Genomic DNA, 18,854 nt, shown 5'->3' on the forward strand with positions numbered 1-18,854 from the left:
AACTTTGAAAATGTGGGCGCAATTTTAATTGTCAAAAACTCCAGCGAACCATTAGTTCATTTTGCTCAAATAGAAATAGAGGCCTGCCTCTAATACTGGCCCTCCTTCCAATAAAGGCCTGGAGCTTGATGAGCTTGAGTCAAATACAGGCCCGGGGCTGTATTAGAGGATATACGGTATATATTTTTCTCTGTGTTAAATCTTAGCCTACTTGATTTGATATAACTGAATCATTAATTTGGTAAATAAACTAACTTTTATATATGTTATCTTTAAGGTAAAGCAGACCTTCAGACCTGTCAATTGCTCCCTGACACTGACTGCTGATGTGTGGACCAGCTGTGCAACAGAGGCATACCTAGGTGTGTCCTGCCACTTCCTGAGTGAAGATTGTACATGGTGAGTGAGGATGGTGGAGTGAAAATGAGGGTCATTTCGCCACACTTGCACAGAAATTATTTAGCCACACTAAGCTGGCTGTCTTTTCTGTACATCCCTGCCACTTTCACCCCTTTGGAACGGATCTTCTCTGCAGCTGGGAACATCAGCTCTCAAAAGAGAGCAAGTCTTTCTCCAGAACATGTCAAAAAGCTAACTTTCCTGACTGAACAAGAGCCTTGTGTTGGAAAAAAGACTTTTAGCTGGATACATTTGTGAGTAATTTTTGTGTACAATTTATTTTTGGTTTTAGGGGCCTACTTCCATTTGACTGTGGCATTTATATCAACAGGTTACAAAGTTAATTAAAAGTTGTTTGATAAGCGATCATCTTGTCTTTATTATTAGATTGCACATAACTGATCACACTTCAAAATAGAAGATAATGATGGGTATATTGGAGCATCCTGCTGCAATAAGCTATACTTTTATGCATGATACGATTAGTCGATCATCAACAAAACTGGCGATTAGTCGAATATTAAAGTAGTCATTTGTGGCAGCCCTACAAAAGATGTTTCTGAGTGTCAAATATCTCCTCTACTTTGTTTAGCTCCAGGATCCTGCTAGGAGGTTCCATTAAAGGGACATCCTTGTTTCTTCACTCAACTTTATCCTCTCTTTAGAGCTATAGGGAGTACGATATGTGTGTTAAGCTTACTTTGTTGATTAGGTGTTCCGTTACAACTTCTCGCAGGCCTGTGTACAGCTTCTCTCCATGTTTGTGGAGCACCATCGTATATGCATTCCTGTAAAGTTCTTCAAAGCTCAGGCCGCTGTTGTTCTTCCTCTGTATTTCTTGAATGGCATTCTTCAGAAGGTCCCAGATACTGTTGACATACTTCTCATCCATTGTCATCTGCAACAGAGAAACCAGTTGTTTAAGGTATATAAAAGTAGAACCAAGGATCGTGTGACTACAGTAAAGTGCACTAATGTTGACCTGAACCCCTTAATCAATATGTCTAGAGTTTCCTACTGCAAAATAAACTCAAGGGCAGAGTAAATAGCACTTTGGTACTGTGCATGGGACACTTGTATGAGAGTTGTGGTGTAAAATGTGATATTTTGTAACTCTTCAACATATTTATTCACAGACATGAGAACATGTTTTACTAGACTACATTGGGGAGGGAAGCATTTGACTTCTTTCCTGTGTGTACAATAGAAAGACATGGTTGTTGTTCTGTCAATCATGACATTTAACGAAATGAGGTATTAGAGAAAGAAAGAAAGATGAAATTGGTTTGATTTTTTTAAAGCAAAATACATAAGTCCATAAAAGATACGTTATCATTTCACTTCATAAAGAAGGAGGATCAGGACCTAATGATGAGTTCAAAAACCATAAGCCACTTTAGTATCTGTGGAGCATAACTATTAAATAATAATAATAATGTATAGATATTCTAAACATAACCAGATCCTCGACGTTTCTAAGACACGAGAAAAAACAGTGTGTGCCTCTTCTAATTTGACAAGTCTAATACTAAATACTTGTATATGACACAACCTTACTGTGAAAACTGGGTCATACATTTATAGATCTTTACGGGCTGAATCTACGGACCAGCAGAAGCGAATGTCACCAACACAAAACCTTCAATTATTCGGACTTCCAAACAAACATGTAACCCACCCACTGGCTACATCTTCACCGTCACAACCTACCTAATGTGTGTTAGAGAACAACGTCAATCTAATGAGATTTATAAGCGATCTACAGACAAAGTAACAAAAACAAGTAATAAATAATAAGAGCTATTCTTCCCGGTTGTAACAAGCACAACTGGGTTAGCAAATTGGGCTGTTAGCTCCCATTTCTAGTTGTAGAAACACTGTCAGTCGTTTATAAATGCTTTCTAAACCGAATATTGGAGCTGGTACAATTATACATACTCAGCACAATAATAAAAATAATATTCTAAATGACAATCAGTCAAAACAAGTGCCAAGAAGAGCGAGTACTTCTGCTAGCGTCGGCTGTGTAGACAGCTACCGTCTACGGAAAGCTTGCATTTATTGAAACGTAAATAATTAATAAATGGACTTCGTAAACTTTTACTAATGTTTGTTTTACGACATAATGGACACCTAAACCAAATACAGCAAAAAGAGGCAACAGAAGCTTCAACGGCCACACTTTGTTTACAGATGGCAAGTCATATTGACCGCTCCTCCGCTAGTTAGCGAATTAGCGTTTAGCTAAAGGCTGAAACCACGGTGATCGAGTTAGAGCCCGTCCGGCACGCGGTGCTCTAAAAGCGGTGTGCACTTACAGGAAAGGCCCGTATCCTCATTTTGGTGTCCTTTTTGGTGCCGCCTTTGCTGAGATTGGACATGGTTTCCTCGTCCGTATGGTCTGTATTCACATGAAAATGTACTCCAAGGAGGGGCAGTAGCGACTACTGGTTTGAGGAGCTCCAGGCGGGCTTACTCGACCTCCTCCGCGTCCCGCAGCTCAAGCTTATTGTTGACGGCCAAACACCAAGCCACGGGAGCCCTCATCCAGCAATGGCGAAATACAGTTCTCACTGCTCACCGCTCACGCTTCCTAGCAACGCGAGAAGTCCATTAACAGATAAGAACTTCTACTAAGTTATGTGCGGATAATTAAGTCATACATTGGAATTTTAAATTATTCAGAAATGATCAATTTCTGTATCTTAAAAAAGCGAGTAGGATGTGTCATTTTCAATTTCAAACAAACACCACTTTTATTTCTGTGGCACATGTCATAACTCAACATGAGAGCTTATTAAAGTGCTGTCAATATAACAATATAAAAAAATAAAAGCATTAAAAACAATAAAATGCAATTAAGAAAGAAGAAGAAGAAAATAACATTTCTATAGCGCCTCTCAAGATAAAAATCACGAGGCCTCGTCTCTCGTCTTCCTCCGCTTATCCGGGTCCGGGTCGCGGGGGCAGCATCCCAACTAGGGAGCTCCAGGCCGTCCTCTCCCCGGCCTTGTCCACCAGCTCCTCCGGCAGGACCCCAAGGCGTTCCCGGACCAGATTGGAGATGTAACTTCTCCAACGTGTCCTGGGTCGACCCGGGGGCCTTCTGCCGGCAGGACATGCCCGAAACACCTCCCCAGGGAGGCGTCCAGGAGGCATCCTGACCAGATGCCCAAACCACCTCAACTGGCTCCTTTCGATCCGGAGGAGCAGCGGTTCTACTCCGAGTCCCTCCCGAATGTCCGAGCTCCTCACCCTATCTCTAAGGCTGAGCCCGGCCACCCTACGGAGGAAACTCATTTCGGCCGCTTGTATCCGCGATCTCGTTCTTTCGGTCATTACCCAAAGCTCATGACCATAGGTGAGGATTGGGACGTAGATCGACCGGTAAATCGAGAGCCTGGCTTTCTGGCTCAGCTCCCTCTTCCCCACGACAGATCGGCTCAGCGTCCGCATCACTGCAGACGCCGAACCAATCCGCCTGTCGATCTCCCGATCCCTCCTACCCTCACTCGTGAACAAGACCCCGAGATACTTAAACTCCTCCACTTGAGGTAGGACCTCTCCCCCGACCCGGAGGTGGCAAGCCACCCTTTTCCGGTCGAGAACCATGGTCTCAGATTTGGAGGTGCTGATCCTCATCCCAGCCGCTTCACATTCGGCCGCGAACCTACCCAGGAAGAGCTGAAGGTCAGAGCTGGATGAAGCTAGGAGGACCACATCATCCGCAAAAAGCAGAGACGAGATTCTCCTGCCACCAAACTCGACACACTCCACACCACGGCTGCGTCTAGAAATTCTGTCCATAAATGTGATGAACAGAACCGGTGACAAAGGGCAGCCCTGGCGGAGTCCAACCCTCACTGGGAACAGGTCCGACTTACTACCGGCTATGCGGACCAAACTCACGCTCCTCTGGTAAAGGGACTGAATGGCCCTTAACAGAAAGCCACCCACCCCATACTCCTGGAGCGTCCCCCACAGGGTGCCCCTGGGGACACGGTCATAAGCCTTCTCCAAATCCACAAAGCACATGTGGATTGGTTGGGCAAACTCCCATGCCCCCTCCATCACCCTTGCAAGGGTATAGAGCTGGTCCACAGTTCCACGGCCAGGACGAAAACCACATTGCTCCTCCTCTATCTGAGATTCAACTATCGATCGGACCCTCCTCTCCAGTACCTTGGAGTAGACCTTTCCAGGGAGGCTGAGGAGTGTGATCCCCCTATAGTTGGAACACACCCTCAGGTCACCCTTCTTAAAGATGGGGACCACCACCCCGGTCTGCCACTCCCTAGGAACTGCCCCCGATGACCACGCAATGTTGTAGAGACGTGTCAACCATGACAGCCCTACAACATCCATAGCCTTGAGATACCCAGGACGAACCTCATCCGCCCCCGGGGCTCCGCCGCTGTGTAGTTGTTTGACTACCTCAGCAACTTCTGCCCCCGAGATCGGACAGTCCATCCCCAGGCCTCCCAGCTCTGGTTCCTCCTCGGAATGCGCATTGGTGGGATTGAGGAGCTCCTCAAAGTATTCCTTCCACCGTCCGACTATAGCCTCAGTTGACGTCAGCAGCTCCCCATCCCCACTGTAAACAGTGTGAGCGAGTTGCTGCCTTCCTCTCCTGAGGCGCCGGACAGTTTGCCAGAACCTCTTTGGAGCCGATCGATAGTCTTTCTCCATGGCCTCACCAAACTCCTCCCACGCCCGAGATTTTGCCTCGGCAACTGCCACTGCTGCACCCCGCTTGGCTATCCGGTACCTGTCTGCTGCCTCCGGAGACCCACAGACCAGCCACGCCCTGTAGGCCTCCTTCTTCAGCCTGACGGCTCCCCGAACCTCTGGTGTCCACCAGCGGGTACGGGGGTTGCCACCACGACTGGCACCGGCCACCTTACGACCACAGCTAGCAACAGCCGCCTCGACAATCGCAGAGTGGAACAAGGCCCACTCGGACTCAATGTCCCCCACTGCTCTCGGGACGTGGTCAAAGCTCTGCCGGAGGTGGGAGTTGAAGACCGTCTTGACAGGTTCTTCTGCCAGGCGTTCCCAGCAGACCCTCACTATGCGTTTGGGTCTGCCAGGTCTACGCGGCATGTTCCCTTGCCATCTGATCCAACTCACCACCAGGTGGTGATCAGTTGACAGCTCCGCCCCTCTCTTCACTCGGGTGTCCAAAACATACGGTCGCAGGTCAGATGATACGACTACAAAATCTATCATCGACCTGTGACCTAGGCTGCCCTGGTACCAAGTGTACCGGTGGGCATCCTTATGTTCGAACATGGTGTTCGTTATGGCCAAACTGCGGCTTGCACAGAAGTCCAATAACAAAACACCGCTCGATCACGAGGCGCTTCACAAAAACAAAACAAATGTTAAAATATAAAAAAGCATTTAGAAAATGTTTAAAAATATATGTCAAATGAGCAAAAATAGGAAATTGGGATTTAAAAGAAAAAATGTTAAGAAAGAGAGAGAGTTAATAGAAAGAGGGAAATTAGTGGATCCTGAGGAAGGTGGAATAGGTGGGGAGAGCGGAATAAAGAGAGAGGGGATGAAGGTCATACAAAAGTCAGCATGAACAAGTGAGTCTTCAGCTGCTTTTTGAAGGAGACCACTGAGTCCACTGATCTCAGACTCAGGGGGAGAGAGTTCCAGAGTCTGGGGGCCACAGCAGCAAATGATCTGTCACCTTTGGTCTTTAGCCTGGTGCGCTGCAAAACCAGTAGGCTTTGATCACTGGACCTCAGGGACCTGCTGGGGGTGTAGGGACTAAGAAGATCACCAATGTAAGATGGTGCTTGTCCGTGTAAGGCCCTATAGACCAGAACCAGGATCTTGAAATGAACCCTGAAGTTGACTGGCAGCCAGTGAAGCTGGAGGAGAAGCGGGGTGATGTGGGTGTGTTTGGAGGACTTGGTCAGAAGCCGAGCACAGGCATTCTGAACCACCTGTAGACGGTTAAAGAGTCACTGGCCAAAGGCCAAGCTATAAAAGTAGGGTTTTAAGCGAGATTTTAAAACTGCCTACCTAATTGTAATGGGCAGAGAATTCCAGAGCATTGGACCAGCGTGCACAAACATCTGTTTACCGAGTGACTTGTCGGCGATACGGGGTGTAACAAGACACAGCAGGTCAGCAAACCTCAACACACAAGCTGGTACTTAGGAAGTAAGTAGGTCGGATAGTTAAAGGGGTGCTAAAACGTTTAGGGCTTTGAACATAAATTAACCTTACACGAAAGGTGATGGGGAGCCAATGGGGATGCGCAAGAACTGGGGTGATACGGCTACGTCCATTTGTGTTATTCAAAAACCTAGCAGCAGCATTCTGAACAACCTACAAGGGGGACTGCGGGGGTCAAAAAGGATAGACTTAGTGTTTGACTTGTTTAGTTTGAGTATGTTGGCAGTCAGTCAGCCCTTTACATCAGCCAAGCAGTTGGAAAGTTGAGAGCCTGCATTTTGATTATTCAATACTACAAAGATCTGGCAATCATCAACATGAATGTGATCACTGAGACCATGATGTTCCATGATTTTGCTCAGATCGAGGCAGGAGATATTTGGAGAACAGCAGAGTCCCAAGGACAGAGCCTTGCTGCACACCGCATGGCAGTGGAAGACAGGGAGAGGAACAGTCTCCAATCTGAACAGTGATGGATCGGTGTAGGAGTGGAACTAAACCAGGGTAGTTCCCACCAGCTCGCAAGACCCCAGTTGGTCCAGCAGAATAATATGGTCGACTGTGTCAAAGGCTGCACAAAGAACAACAGTACCTGAGACCCAGAGTCAGATACCACTAACATGGCTTTCAACACCCTAATAAGGGCAGATTCAGTTCTATGGTGGCCTGAACACAGACTGAAACACATCCAATAGTGAATTGTTAACAAGGTGTGCAAAGATTTGAGTATGAACAACCTTTTCCAAAATCTTCTAAAGGAAAGGGACCTTCCAGATGGGGCAGAAATTCTTTAAACTAGAGTGATCCAGACAGTTTATTTTTTTCAATATTGGCTAAACAACCATGTTTTAAAATCCATTGGAAACACTCCAGCGGAGAGACTGGTGTTAATAATGTTCATAAGGGCTGAGCCCAAAATAGTCATGCATCATTTAGGTGGGATACAATCCCCAGAAGAGCAAGTCGGCTTTAGAACAAATCAGCTTCACGAGGTCAGGAAGCAGGACTGAAACAAAATCTGAGAAAATACATCGAAGTAGATAAAGCGGAGGGCAAAATAAAACAGATCAGGCCTAAAAACTATCTTTAACTGTTAACATTATTTGAAAGACAAACCCAGTAAATACTAGAAATAGGACCTCAAAGATGTAGCTATTATAGTTCAGGTTTTCTGCAAATGTCTGTATGAGTCAGCTTTTCAGAGCTAGAGTACAGTTTTAAAGTTGTAAAACAGCTGACTTGATCTATTTTATACAAATGGGTGCAGATTGTGTCATACAATGTTAGCTCATTGTCAGAACATCTCATTTAGAATTGTTTTATACTAAGTTGTTTATCAAAACACTGGTTTCTCTCCTTAGTTTAGTTTTTCATGACTGATTCAGAAATTAGTGTTAAAATATAAAAATAAAGTGAAAATGAGCACAGGAAGCAGTCAAATTTCAAAAAGAATCTTTCAAAGAGCTTCAGAAAACCTTGAAAACTATTGATCAGGACCACTCTGAATGATAAGACCACTGCTTATTGTACTTTTTCCTCCACAGTTTGTACTGTTTTCATTGAATTTTATATTTAAGCACTATTCATGTTTGATGTAATGGTCCATCAAAGACTTTGTAAAGAAATATATACTCACATTGTCCTAGTTTGATTCAAAGCCACTTATATGAACATGCAACGTGAAGTTTCAAATTTAGCAGAATCTGATGGTTGAAAGTGATGGTTCAATGCTCAGACTGGACCTCCTCCATCTTTTTACTTACTAAGTAGTCACATTATACTTATAAACAATGTAGAAACATACCTTTATGCACGCATTCAGTTCTAGTTTGACTTAACAGAAAATAAGAGGTTATTTAAATGTTTCATATAGAATAGGAACTGAAGTATGACTTCAACATCTAATCATTTTATTGCATAAAACAAATAACAGTACTATAATTATGTCTTCTCAGTGGTGGTCAGGCTTAACAACATGTTAAGGTTGTTTGTAAAGATAGTTTCCTGAATTCCTAACTGTGTTGATCACTCAGTTGGCTTCTGCTACTAGTAAAAAATGTTAATTGCATAACAAAAGACTCAATGGTTTTGCTTCAACTAAACAGGAAAAGAAAGAAGACTTAGCAGCTCTGACTGTTTTAGATTTTATCTCCAGGGTTCGGATGTTTCTTGCTTCTACAGAATGTGACACGCGGTGATCGGATCAGCAGAGATGCCGCTGTGATGACTGAATCAGTCTCACCAGAACCCAGACGGATGACTCCAGGCAGCCGTGTGGTCTGTCATGAGCGAGTCCTGCAGCACACGCTCACATGTACACACAACAACCAAACCACCTTTCACTAGATTTATTTCATGAAATTAAAATAAAAAGTCACCCATTTGTCTCTTTCTCATCAGAAACGTCCACGTTGAGTACAAATGAGGGAGAACAAAGACCACCAGACCTCAGAATCCAACAGAACCGTTAATAAAAACACGACCCTCCACCATTAGCATTTGTTATATTTATGGTGAAATATCACCTGTACATCCTCAACATACACACGTCATTTTCTCTCATTCCCTCTTGAAGTTGTTCAAAAATGGCTTAGAAAAAACAGAAAGCAACCACCTTTAAATACATTACAGAATCGAAATACAGTACTTCTAATTGTAATGACAGACGACCCAAAACTTATTCCTTTAAGACTTTGTTATTTACAGCAAATATATTCTTAAATCTTTCAGCAAATAAGTCACAGGTGATCATTACACGGACATGACATCACAGGTTAGAGTCCCACTGTGATGAGGAGAAAATACAGTAGATTGGGTTTGAGCCTCGTGGACAAGCTGCCTCAGTGGATCAGACAACAAAAAGCCCATCCACCTTTAAACTGTTCTGTCACGTCTGCAGCTTGTCCAGGAAGTAACAGGATGTCTGCTTGGCACATTTAGCCCTGACTCTCTATAACAAACATTACAGGACAGATATACACACTCATTATAGAAAACTGTCAAAGGTCTGAAATCTCAAAAGCATTTTCAAACTAAAATAATCCACTACACTTCTTCTTTTTGAATGATTCAACTCAAAAGCTTTTGGCAAATCAGACCTTAAAGCAATAATTTTACAATAGGCATAGGTATTTAGTAAAATCTATTTACATATGTATCTATGCAATGTCACAGAGGCAAAAACTTGATATTGCACATGAAAAAGGCAGGTACATATGAAAGGTGATTTAATATTTATAGAAATGGGAAAACAAGTGAGAAAAAATGGTTTAGAAGGAAAAAAGAGTGGCTTTTCTTTTTAATTTACTTGTATGCCCTTGAAAACGTAGAAGTTCATGAAGCATTTCAAAACCATTTCATCCAGCCATGCTAATGAAAGTCCAACCAAAGTCAAACCATCAAACCATTAATGGACCAATGGACCTCATGAGATCTATTGCAAAAACAAATCCTGATTTCATTACTTTTGTTTTCCTGCGTTTTATGAAAATTGTTTGTGCTGCAGAAAAAAAGACAGAAGATGTAAAATAAATAAATTTAGTAAATAATTGAGGTCTGTGCCAGGTCTTTTTCTTTCCTCTTCCATTTTCTCTTCTTCTTCTTCTTCATCAACACACACACACACACACACACACACACACACACACACACACACACACACACACACACACACACACACACACACACACACACACACACACACACACACACACACACACACACACACACACACACAACTCTAACTCTGCAGCATTTTCTTAGTTAAACATCATAAGAATATGAATATGGTCTGATTTTAACACAACATTTTTTGTTATGAGGCACAAATCTGAGACGTCAACGCCTTTGGAGTGCAGCAATAGTGACCTGTTGATTTCAGTAGAGATAGATTTCTATGATGGCTACATCTTTTGTTCATTAGGGTGCACTGAGAAGTCACAAAAACAACTTTTTTGTTTGTCTTTAACACTCAGAGCTGGTTGCACAGATGCATTACAACAACAAAAAATGAAATGACAAGAAGTCTGAGGTCTTTAAACAAATGTTTTACAAATATACACGTTCTCAGAACGGTGATGATACTCACGCTACACTTAAACAGACTCTTTACTTCTGTTGTATATATTAAAAAGCTCTAAGAAAGGCAGCGCAATAAGGCAGATCCATATGACAAACTCTATAAGACACTCTACTGCAGCACATTCACACAAATGAATGAGGTGGATCTTTTAAAGGGCTTGTGTCTCTATCTGGTATCTGGAGTGGGTTTGTGAGGAAAATGAACAAAAATGCACAAAATAAACAACAAAAACTGCAAGAAAAAGATAATTTGGAATTATGAATAGCATTTGCTTTTGGTGTAAATTATGAAATGTTCCAAAGATGAAGAACAGTGGTGTTATTGATGAGTGATTGTCAAAGTGTCTCTTACACCTCAGTGGAACAAACAGAGAGAGAGAGAGAGAGAGAGAGAGAGAGAGAGAGAGAGAGAGAGAGAGAGAGAGAGAGGGGGGGGGGGAGAGAGAGAAAGAGAGAGAGAGTGAGAGAGAGAGAGAGAGAGAGGGAGAGAGAGAGAGAGGGAGAGAGAGTGAGAGAGAGAGAGAGAGAGAGAGAGAGAGAGAGAGAGAGAGAGAGAGAGAGAGAGAGAGAGAGAGAGAGAGAGAGAGTAAATAAATTAAGATGTTTGACAAATGAACAAAAACTTACTTTATGGTAACAAATTCATAGAATACACACAACTGTGTGGGATGGTGTAAAAACGGATATTTGTGTTTTACTAATGGAGCAAATCTGCACTGAGCCAGATACAAACAATAACTTATGAGGTGTCCATTTGCATTCACACTCATCCAGTGGGATTCTATGGCAGAGGCTTTTGTATAAACAAAGCTGAGTCACTTAAATAAAATAAGCTCTTCTGAAACATTTTACAGAACGTTTAGCACTTGATCTCACTGTTACACACTGAAGTCGTCTTTGCCATGTCTAAACAGTATGTGCACATATATAAATTTATATATATATGTATGTGTGTGTGGGTGTGTTTACAATCTTCAGCAGAATCAAAACTGAATGACTGCACTGACGGTTGGAAATCTTTCATTAGAGCTGCTGAAAAATGTTAAAGTCCTCAGATGTTACTCTCCTAAACTTGTTGACACGAGCAACATCTGATCAGTGGACCGACTTTTTTCATTTAACCCGTCTGACTCAGTTCTTTGTGAAACTTTGTCCTTTCCACTCTGCATCAAACAATCGAAGCAGAGAGACCCATCCTTCTTTGGTCACTCAAAAGGTATTCTCAGCCTCTTATTGGACCGCAGAAAACTTCAGGAAAACTGTCACCAGCCCCGCTCTGCTGTCATCACTGGCCCTGCCCTCCATCTGTGTCGTCAAGGCAACCGTTGAGGCAGTGATCGTCACTCCCAAAAGCACCCTGGGCCTGAAGCAGCTCGTACTCCTGGTCCAGGAAGTCCAGGCTGTTGTTGCTAGGCAACCCGCGGATGTTGAACTTGTGGGACACTTTGGTCCACTGCTCACGATTTGCCGCCACGGTCTCATAGAGCTCAGTGGCTCCGGGAAACAGTTCAGACAGCAGCCTGGGAGGAAAGAAGAAGGAGGCGGCTCTTATCTGGACTTGAGGTTGGGAGTTTATAGCTCACACATATTCTCTGTCTGAAAATGAACAAAGTCCTGTTGATGGTAACTTCTTCTAGGGTACAAATGTGCAATTTTTGAAACTGTTTGTTTTAGGTACATAATTCCTAGAAAACAACACTGACAGAGAAATTATTGATTAATGTTTTTGTAAGTTTGGAGTGATTAGACAGGCAGTAGATACTCCTATGGCAGCACAAAAGGATGCAAAAGATGAGACTTGCACAATATGGTCCCTTTAAGAGGCTCTGGTCATAAAATGTGTGAAGAAGTCTGAGAGTCCTTTTATCTTACGTACTTGTAGATGGGCATGGCGATGTGCTCCATAAAACTGATCTGTAGCTCTGGGATGTATGCCTTTTCTCTGTCCATCATCTCACTGGGCCTGTTCCCCATGGCTTTTTCCTACACACACACACACACACACACACACACACACACACACACACACACACACACACACACACACACACACACACACACACACACACACACACACACACACACACACACACACACAACACACATTATGCCATTAATGAGCTCACTAACGTATAAATTACCACATTGCTGCTAATGTCAGCCTGAACATACCAGGTCTCCTTGAGAGAAGAATTCTTTGTAAATCAGCTCCTGCAGAAACACAAAGACAAAATGAGACACATTTTGTGCTTCAACTCCTTTGGACTAAGTAACTATTTCAGAATAAGTTTGTGCTGTTGACTATCTTCTAACACTGGAAGACAAAAAGGTGTGAAATTCAGTTCTACATTTAATCAGGTTAGTGCTTCAATAGGTGGATTTTTGGTTCAGTGATTTTTACAATCATTCATCTTTAGCACAGCTCCTGAGGAGAACTATGCATACTGAAGGCACAACAAATCAGATAATAAGTAGTAACTTTGTCCTCTGGATAAAATTGAAATGTGTTTTGGGAACAGGGATTACGCTCTTTTGTGTGCTAGGTGTTTGGAGATTAATAGTAGGATTCAGGGCAAGGTTTAGGAGTTTTGGTTCAGAAAAGGGGGCAGGCTAAGATTAAAAATAATCCCTGAAATTGAGCGTGGTCTTACAATAGAGACTATAATAGAGTTCAAAGGTTGTTTACAGCTGCAAGGCTTTACTTCTGTTAATCAGTTTTAGTTCATTGCTCACTTATCTAAATGAACACAGAAATAAAAGCAATAACTGTAGCAACAAACTATTTCTACTATATATATATGTATATATGTATATATATATATATGTATATATGTATATATATATATATATATATATATATATATATATGTATATATATATATATGTATATATACGTATACATATAAATGTTACTGATCTGTAACACTGACAGCGATCTTGCGTGTGGTTTTCCAGTCCTTAGTTTGGTCAGACAGATCACATGAAGTCATCAACAGGCACAGCAGTAGGGAGTGGTGGGTTCGACTTTTTGTGTTGTATCCATCTGAAACACACAACACACACACAATTCTGTTTAAACATAAGAAATTTGGAAGATTATGACACAATGCTTCTGGCATCCCACATGGATCAGTGTTGGGTCCCAAACGGTTTATCTTGTGTATCAAAAACTCATAAAGAGTGTTCAGACTTGTTCTTGTTTCAGATAATACAGATATTTTTTGGCATGATAATTTGTACAATTTAAAATTTGAATAAAACTTAAACAAGGGTATTTGGAAATAGCCGATTAAAGCCAAATGTTATGACTTAAAGAAATACACAAGAGAGTTGATTGGAAAGCAAATGTTAAATTATTGTACTGCATGTAAGCTACTGGGCAGAAATACTGCACAATAACTACAAAAGAACAATAGTTAAAATATTGAAATACCAGCACATATTCAATATATGTATTCTGTAAAAGAAAATATGTTTTAATTTACGTCTTTTGTGACCGCTAATGCATGAATGTAGATAAGAACAAGTTTGAGTGTTTCTGTGTGTGTGAATAAAAGTTGAATTTAACAGAATTATAATGTTCTTATGACACATAAATTGTGAAAGGTTTGTGGTGAAAAGAAGCTGCTGACTCATTTAGAGGTTTTTTATGTTCTTGAATAGCTTTTGCAGCTTAAGACCACATCACTGCAGAGGCATCCACTCAGGATAACTTATAATTAGCTGCATTCAGGTGTAACAAACCTCCATCCGAAAGGTCACACCAAATTATAACATACGAGAGTACAAGCAACTGGAAAATATTGTTGAAAATTAGTTATAGTACAAATATTGAAACTGTCCTTTATGTAGAGGAATGCATCTCCATTATTTAGCTAATAAATGAGAATAAATGGAAACGTGTTCAAGTTATTCTACACAAAATATAATAACATTCTCTGTGAAAAACAATATTTTTGAAATATTCTTGTAACTTTGTAAAATTCTAATTTGAGGGGAATTTAAAACAGTTGAAACATCTTCTAAGCTTAGCTCTCAGATATTGATCAGCATGTGGGAAAAAACACACACAAACTGATTAATGGAGACTTACTATCAGCCATCTTCTGCAAATCCTTAAAAATACGAAGGTGGTGAGCAAGATCTGTCGCCAGAATGATGTCTCTCATCAGATCCAACATTCGCTGGTAGTCCTGAAAACATACAAAACATATTTCAGAGTGGCACAAACCAGAACAGAAGACTGTAGAGTTTAAACAAAAGTGACATTTTGTTTTTCCACCTTTCTGGAGAATTTCTCGAAGATGTTGCAGCCTTGAGTATTCAGAATAGCGATTGCTTGGGCAAAGTGGTGTCTCTGTTGTAGTACATAACAATAGAAATTGTGTAAAATGTTAATTTGACCTCTAAAAAAAGGCTCAACCGTGCCAAAAGCAAAACTGAGAGACATTCAGTTTCTATTTAACTGCTTAACAAAGATTTATTGCTGATTTTGTCCACTAGATGTCCCCATAGAACACAACATTAGATGTAGTTTATTACCGTAAACATGCAAAACTAAGACCAACACAACAAATTAATGATTTATACAACCATGGGCCAAAGGTTAAAGATTACCTCCATCACAGATCCCTCTGAGCTGTAGAGAGCAGCCAGGACTGATTGCTAAAGATCAAACAGAATAATTTTTGATTATTCTCTCAATTAAATCACATTATTCAGCTGAATGTTGAAGAGTTTTCTCTTGAGAAACTTTTATCAGCTGTACTTATAAAGCATAAAAAGCCACCAATAAAAGTATCTAGGGTTGGCCTCTGATTCAAAATGTAGGGGGTAGAGCCCTGCACTGAAGCCCTAGGCCCTCGGGTCGGCTCGGCCCGAGAGCTTCGGGCCAACAACTGTGTAATTACCTCGGACACGGGCCGGGCGCCTTTATTTTTAATCGAATTCATAAAAAAAAAATTGAAACACCTAAACCAGGGGTCGGCAACCTGGTCCCATCAAAGAGCCATTATTACCCATTTCCCACAGTAAAGAAAACACTGGGAGCCACAGCAGCCGCGGCGTTGTGGGCAGGGCCTACCCTCAGACAGCAGAGAGCTGCTCACAACAGGTGACAGCAGCCAGTACCGGTCGCTCGTGTACGTCAAAGTTATCTTTCATAAGACGATAATCAATAAAACGATTTATATAAAGTGGATCCAGAAGTTGTAGCCCGTCTCTGCCTACAATATTTTAATATTTTTAACCCTGTTGGTGGTTTTACTGAGCAGGTGCCACTTTTGTCATATGTTTCTTTTAAAACATGTTTAGACTGTTCAGAATACAAATCCAGGCTCTGTCACGTTTGATTGTTGTAATTAAACTTTGTAGGTGGGGAAGGTCAGAAAAGGATCCGATCAATTTGTTTTTCCCTCATTTACAGTGACGGAGATAACGGCGCAGTGCGCCTGGCTCTGGTGTTAATCAAGTTTAATTTGTAACAATTTTCACAAGAAAACAGAACAGTTAAAAGCAGGGCTTGTGTTGACCGGACAGTTCCCGTATTTGACCGTTTATTTTGACGGAGAAAGAATAGAAAGAATTACCCCAACGCATGCAGACGAACTGACATTTTATTCTATGCAAATCGCAGATGTAACTAAATCGCTGAAGAAAAGATTCCCATCTGAACATCTGAGCTGGACACTGCTCAGTGCAGCTCACTGTCAGCGCATATGTGCACAGCGAGCTGAAGATGTGGAGAGGGGCTTGGAGCGCGTTGCAGAACCAGAGCACATGCAGGAAGATTCCTCCGACTGAATTCAGTCGGAGGAATCTTCCCGCTGATCTGAATGTGATGCGGCTCTCTGTGCTTGTAAAATAAGGAATGGATATTTAAATAAAATGCTTTATATTTTACTGAATTAATTTTATATCTGTAAGTCAATTCTATGTCAAGATTGTCTGCGTAAACCTGAACAGGTCCAACCCGGTCTTACTGTGAGACCGGGTTGACGCGTCACGCTTGTGCGTAATCATATGCGTGTTCTGAGCTGACGAGATTCTGGGATTCTCCTCAGACGGCTCATGGATGTGTCGCCACATTGGAGACAGGAACAAGCACTATTCAGCCAAAGTTTCATAATCAGGGAACATTTTCTAAGTGACAAGTCTCTCTGAGAGACTGGGTTTGGAAAACACTCGCTTCAGTGGGAGGAACCTTCCCGCATGCGCTCTGGTTCTGCAACGCTCTCCAAGCCAATCTCCACAACTTCAGCTCGCTGTGCACATATGCGCTGACAGCGAGCTGCGCTGAGCAGTGTCCAGCTCAGATGTTCAGATGGGAATCTTTTCTTGGGTGATTTAGCTACTTCTGCAATGTGCGTAGAATAAAATGTCAGTTCGTCTGCATGCGTCAGGGTAATTCTTTCTATTCTTTCTCCTTCAAAATAAACGGTCAAATACGGGAACTATCCGGTCAACACAAGCCCTGCTTTTGACTGTTCTGTTTTCTTGTGAAAATTGTTGGAAAGAGATAAAATTTAACTTGATTACCATCAGAGCCAGTGCGCCGTCATCTCCGTGACGGAAAACGAGGGAAAAACAAATTGATCGGATCCTGCACGTCTCTTAACACATTGGTCAGGATTGACGCACTTTGTTTTCATTTAGTTGGTTAAAAAAAAGTCGGGCTCGGGCTCGGGTTGGGCCAGCGAATCCTGAAAACCCTTTTGGACCGGGTCGGCCGGGCCGGACATGGGCTCAGATTTTAGGCCCGTGCAGGGCTCGGGATATTGTGGAGGGTTTATATGAACAAGAGGCTGCTGATCTCTGCAAATCTGCATGATTTAGAGGATTAATATCAATATTTACTGCCTCATTTTTGCTGTTTCAACACCTGAGATGTTTGTCTTTTCTTCTGTCAAAAGGTGAAGACAAAATATCTCACAGAATACCTCCTTTGTTTTCACGGAATGGGTGCAGCTTAAAATATACACAGCAGCCAACCATTAGGGGTTGTACATTACAAAAAGCACCATTGTTGGGTGCAGCTTTGAAAAAGCAAATGGCTGTGTCCAAAAATGGGATCTTATGGCCTCACTATTAAACAACAAAACTTGACAGTGATGCAACACCTATTTTTATTCACGCTGATTGTTCTAATAAACAAGTGCTCTGTGTTTGACAAAAATCTTTTAAAAGCTCTTACCGAGGCCACTTGGAAAGAATTGTTGGTGCCACGATGGTCTAGGTCGTGGCACATACAGGAAACAAATAGAGCTAAAATCTCTATATCCCTACAAAAGAGTGGGAAAGTGGAACAATTGTGACATCAGCAACGCAAGAAAACCTTTTTATGAAGTGTTTTGAGTTGATGGAAACTTACTCGAGGTAGTTGGAGAGCCCTAGATTCTTGTAGAGCAGGTAGCAGAAATGTGAGACAGAGAAGGCGTGCATCCAGTTGTGGTAGGGAGGGTCTCTGTAGCCTTTCTTCACCATTAAACAGAACCTGTCACCACAGCAGCAGCTTAATTATGGCCTCATCATGTTGCCTGTGACTCATGCACATGTACTAGAAAAGTACCATGTCATTTCCCAACACTTTTTTCCTGAAATCTCATTTTGAACATTATGACCTGCTCTGCTTTTGTGCAGAAAGCGCATTAATGAAACAGTTGAAATGCTGATTTCATACCAGCAATTCCGCATCAGAAAAACAGAGTTCTGACATTAAAATCTACCATGTATTTCAACAGTTATACACTTCAGTGAGCAAAATCTCATCAGTTTTGCTTGTTGTCATCTGCCTCCATCTCTCTTTTTGCAGTCTTGTGGTTTCCAGTCTTTAAAATGACTGACAGAGTTTATTGGAGGAGGAAAATCTGCATAATGCAGCCTAAAAGCACTTAAAGCCCATTTCCAACATGCTGCAAAGGCCGGAACACATCCACGCTGAAGGACATGCAGCAAAATAGCTGCCCCTATTATTATCAATCAACCCCCAACACACACAACAATTTGTGGCTCGAAGCCCAGCGGTGACTCTCGACTCTGTGCTTTGTACAAGTGCTCATCCAAAAAAGTAAATATCTACCCACTTCCTGCCTGGACCTTCTGGCTTCCTTTGCAGCTGCTATATTATGTTATACAGCAGAAGTATTTTTGAAGAGGGTGTGAAATGATTTATTGTTAAGATT

General features: G+C 41.9%; 2 protein-coding genes across 5 annotated transcripts in view; both read right to left on the reverse strand.

Moving 5' to 3' along the window:
• The window catches only part of cul3b (cullin 3b), a 40,323-nt gene extending 37,353 nt beyond the window's left edge, over positions 1 to 2,970 (reverse strand). The window contains exons 1-2 of the mRNA XM_015951738.3: positions 2,718 to 2,970; positions 1,100 to 1,297 (exon numbers count right to left, since the gene is read on the reverse strand). Coding sequence (XP_015807224.1) covers positions 1,100 to 1,297; positions 2,718 to 2,780 — 261 coding nt within the window. The 5' untranslated portion in view covers positions 2,781 to 2,970. The remainder of the gene's footprint in view (positions 1 to 1,099; positions 1,298 to 2,717) is intronic.
• Positions 2,971 to 11,787: 8,817 nt separating this feature from the next.
• Positions 11,788 to 18,854, reverse strand: part of LOC107380473 (cGMP-dependent 3',5'-cyclic phosphodiesterase) — a 264,584-nt gene continuing 257,517 nt past the window's right edge. For all 4 annotated transcript variants that reach the window (XM_015951734.3, XM_015951735.3, XM_015951733.3 and 1 more), the window contains 9 exons: positions 18,044 to 18,166; positions 17,867 to 17,954; positions 15,292 to 15,339; positions 14,957 to 15,031; positions 14,768 to 14,867; positions 13,605 to 13,717; positions 12,847 to 12,885; positions 12,551 to 12,657; positions 11,788 to 12,194 (listed from right to left, as the gene is read on the reverse strand). In XM_015951734.3, the coding sequence (XP_015807220.1) occupies positions 11,960 to 12,194; positions 12,551 to 12,657; positions 12,847 to 12,885; positions 13,605 to 13,717; positions 14,768 to 14,867; positions 14,957 to 15,031; positions 15,292 to 15,339; positions 17,867 to 17,954; positions 18,044 to 18,166 (928 nt within the window). In that variant the 3' untranslated portion in view covers positions 11,788 to 11,959. The remainder of the gene's footprint in view (positions 12,195 to 12,550; positions 12,658 to 12,846; positions 12,886 to 13,604; positions 13,718 to 14,767; positions 14,868 to 14,956; positions 15,032 to 15,291; positions 15,340 to 17,866; positions 17,955 to 18,043; positions 18,167 to 18,854) is intronic.

The sequence above is a fragment of the Nothobranchius furzeri genome, chromosome 13 (genome assembly GCF_043380555.1).
Source record: "Nothobranchius furzeri strain GRZ-AD chromosome 13, NfurGRZ-RIMD1, whole genome shotgun sequence".
Lineage (NCBI taxonomy): Eukaryota > Metazoa > Chordata > Actinopteri > Cyprinodontiformes > Nothobranchiidae > Nothobranchius > Nothobranchius furzeri.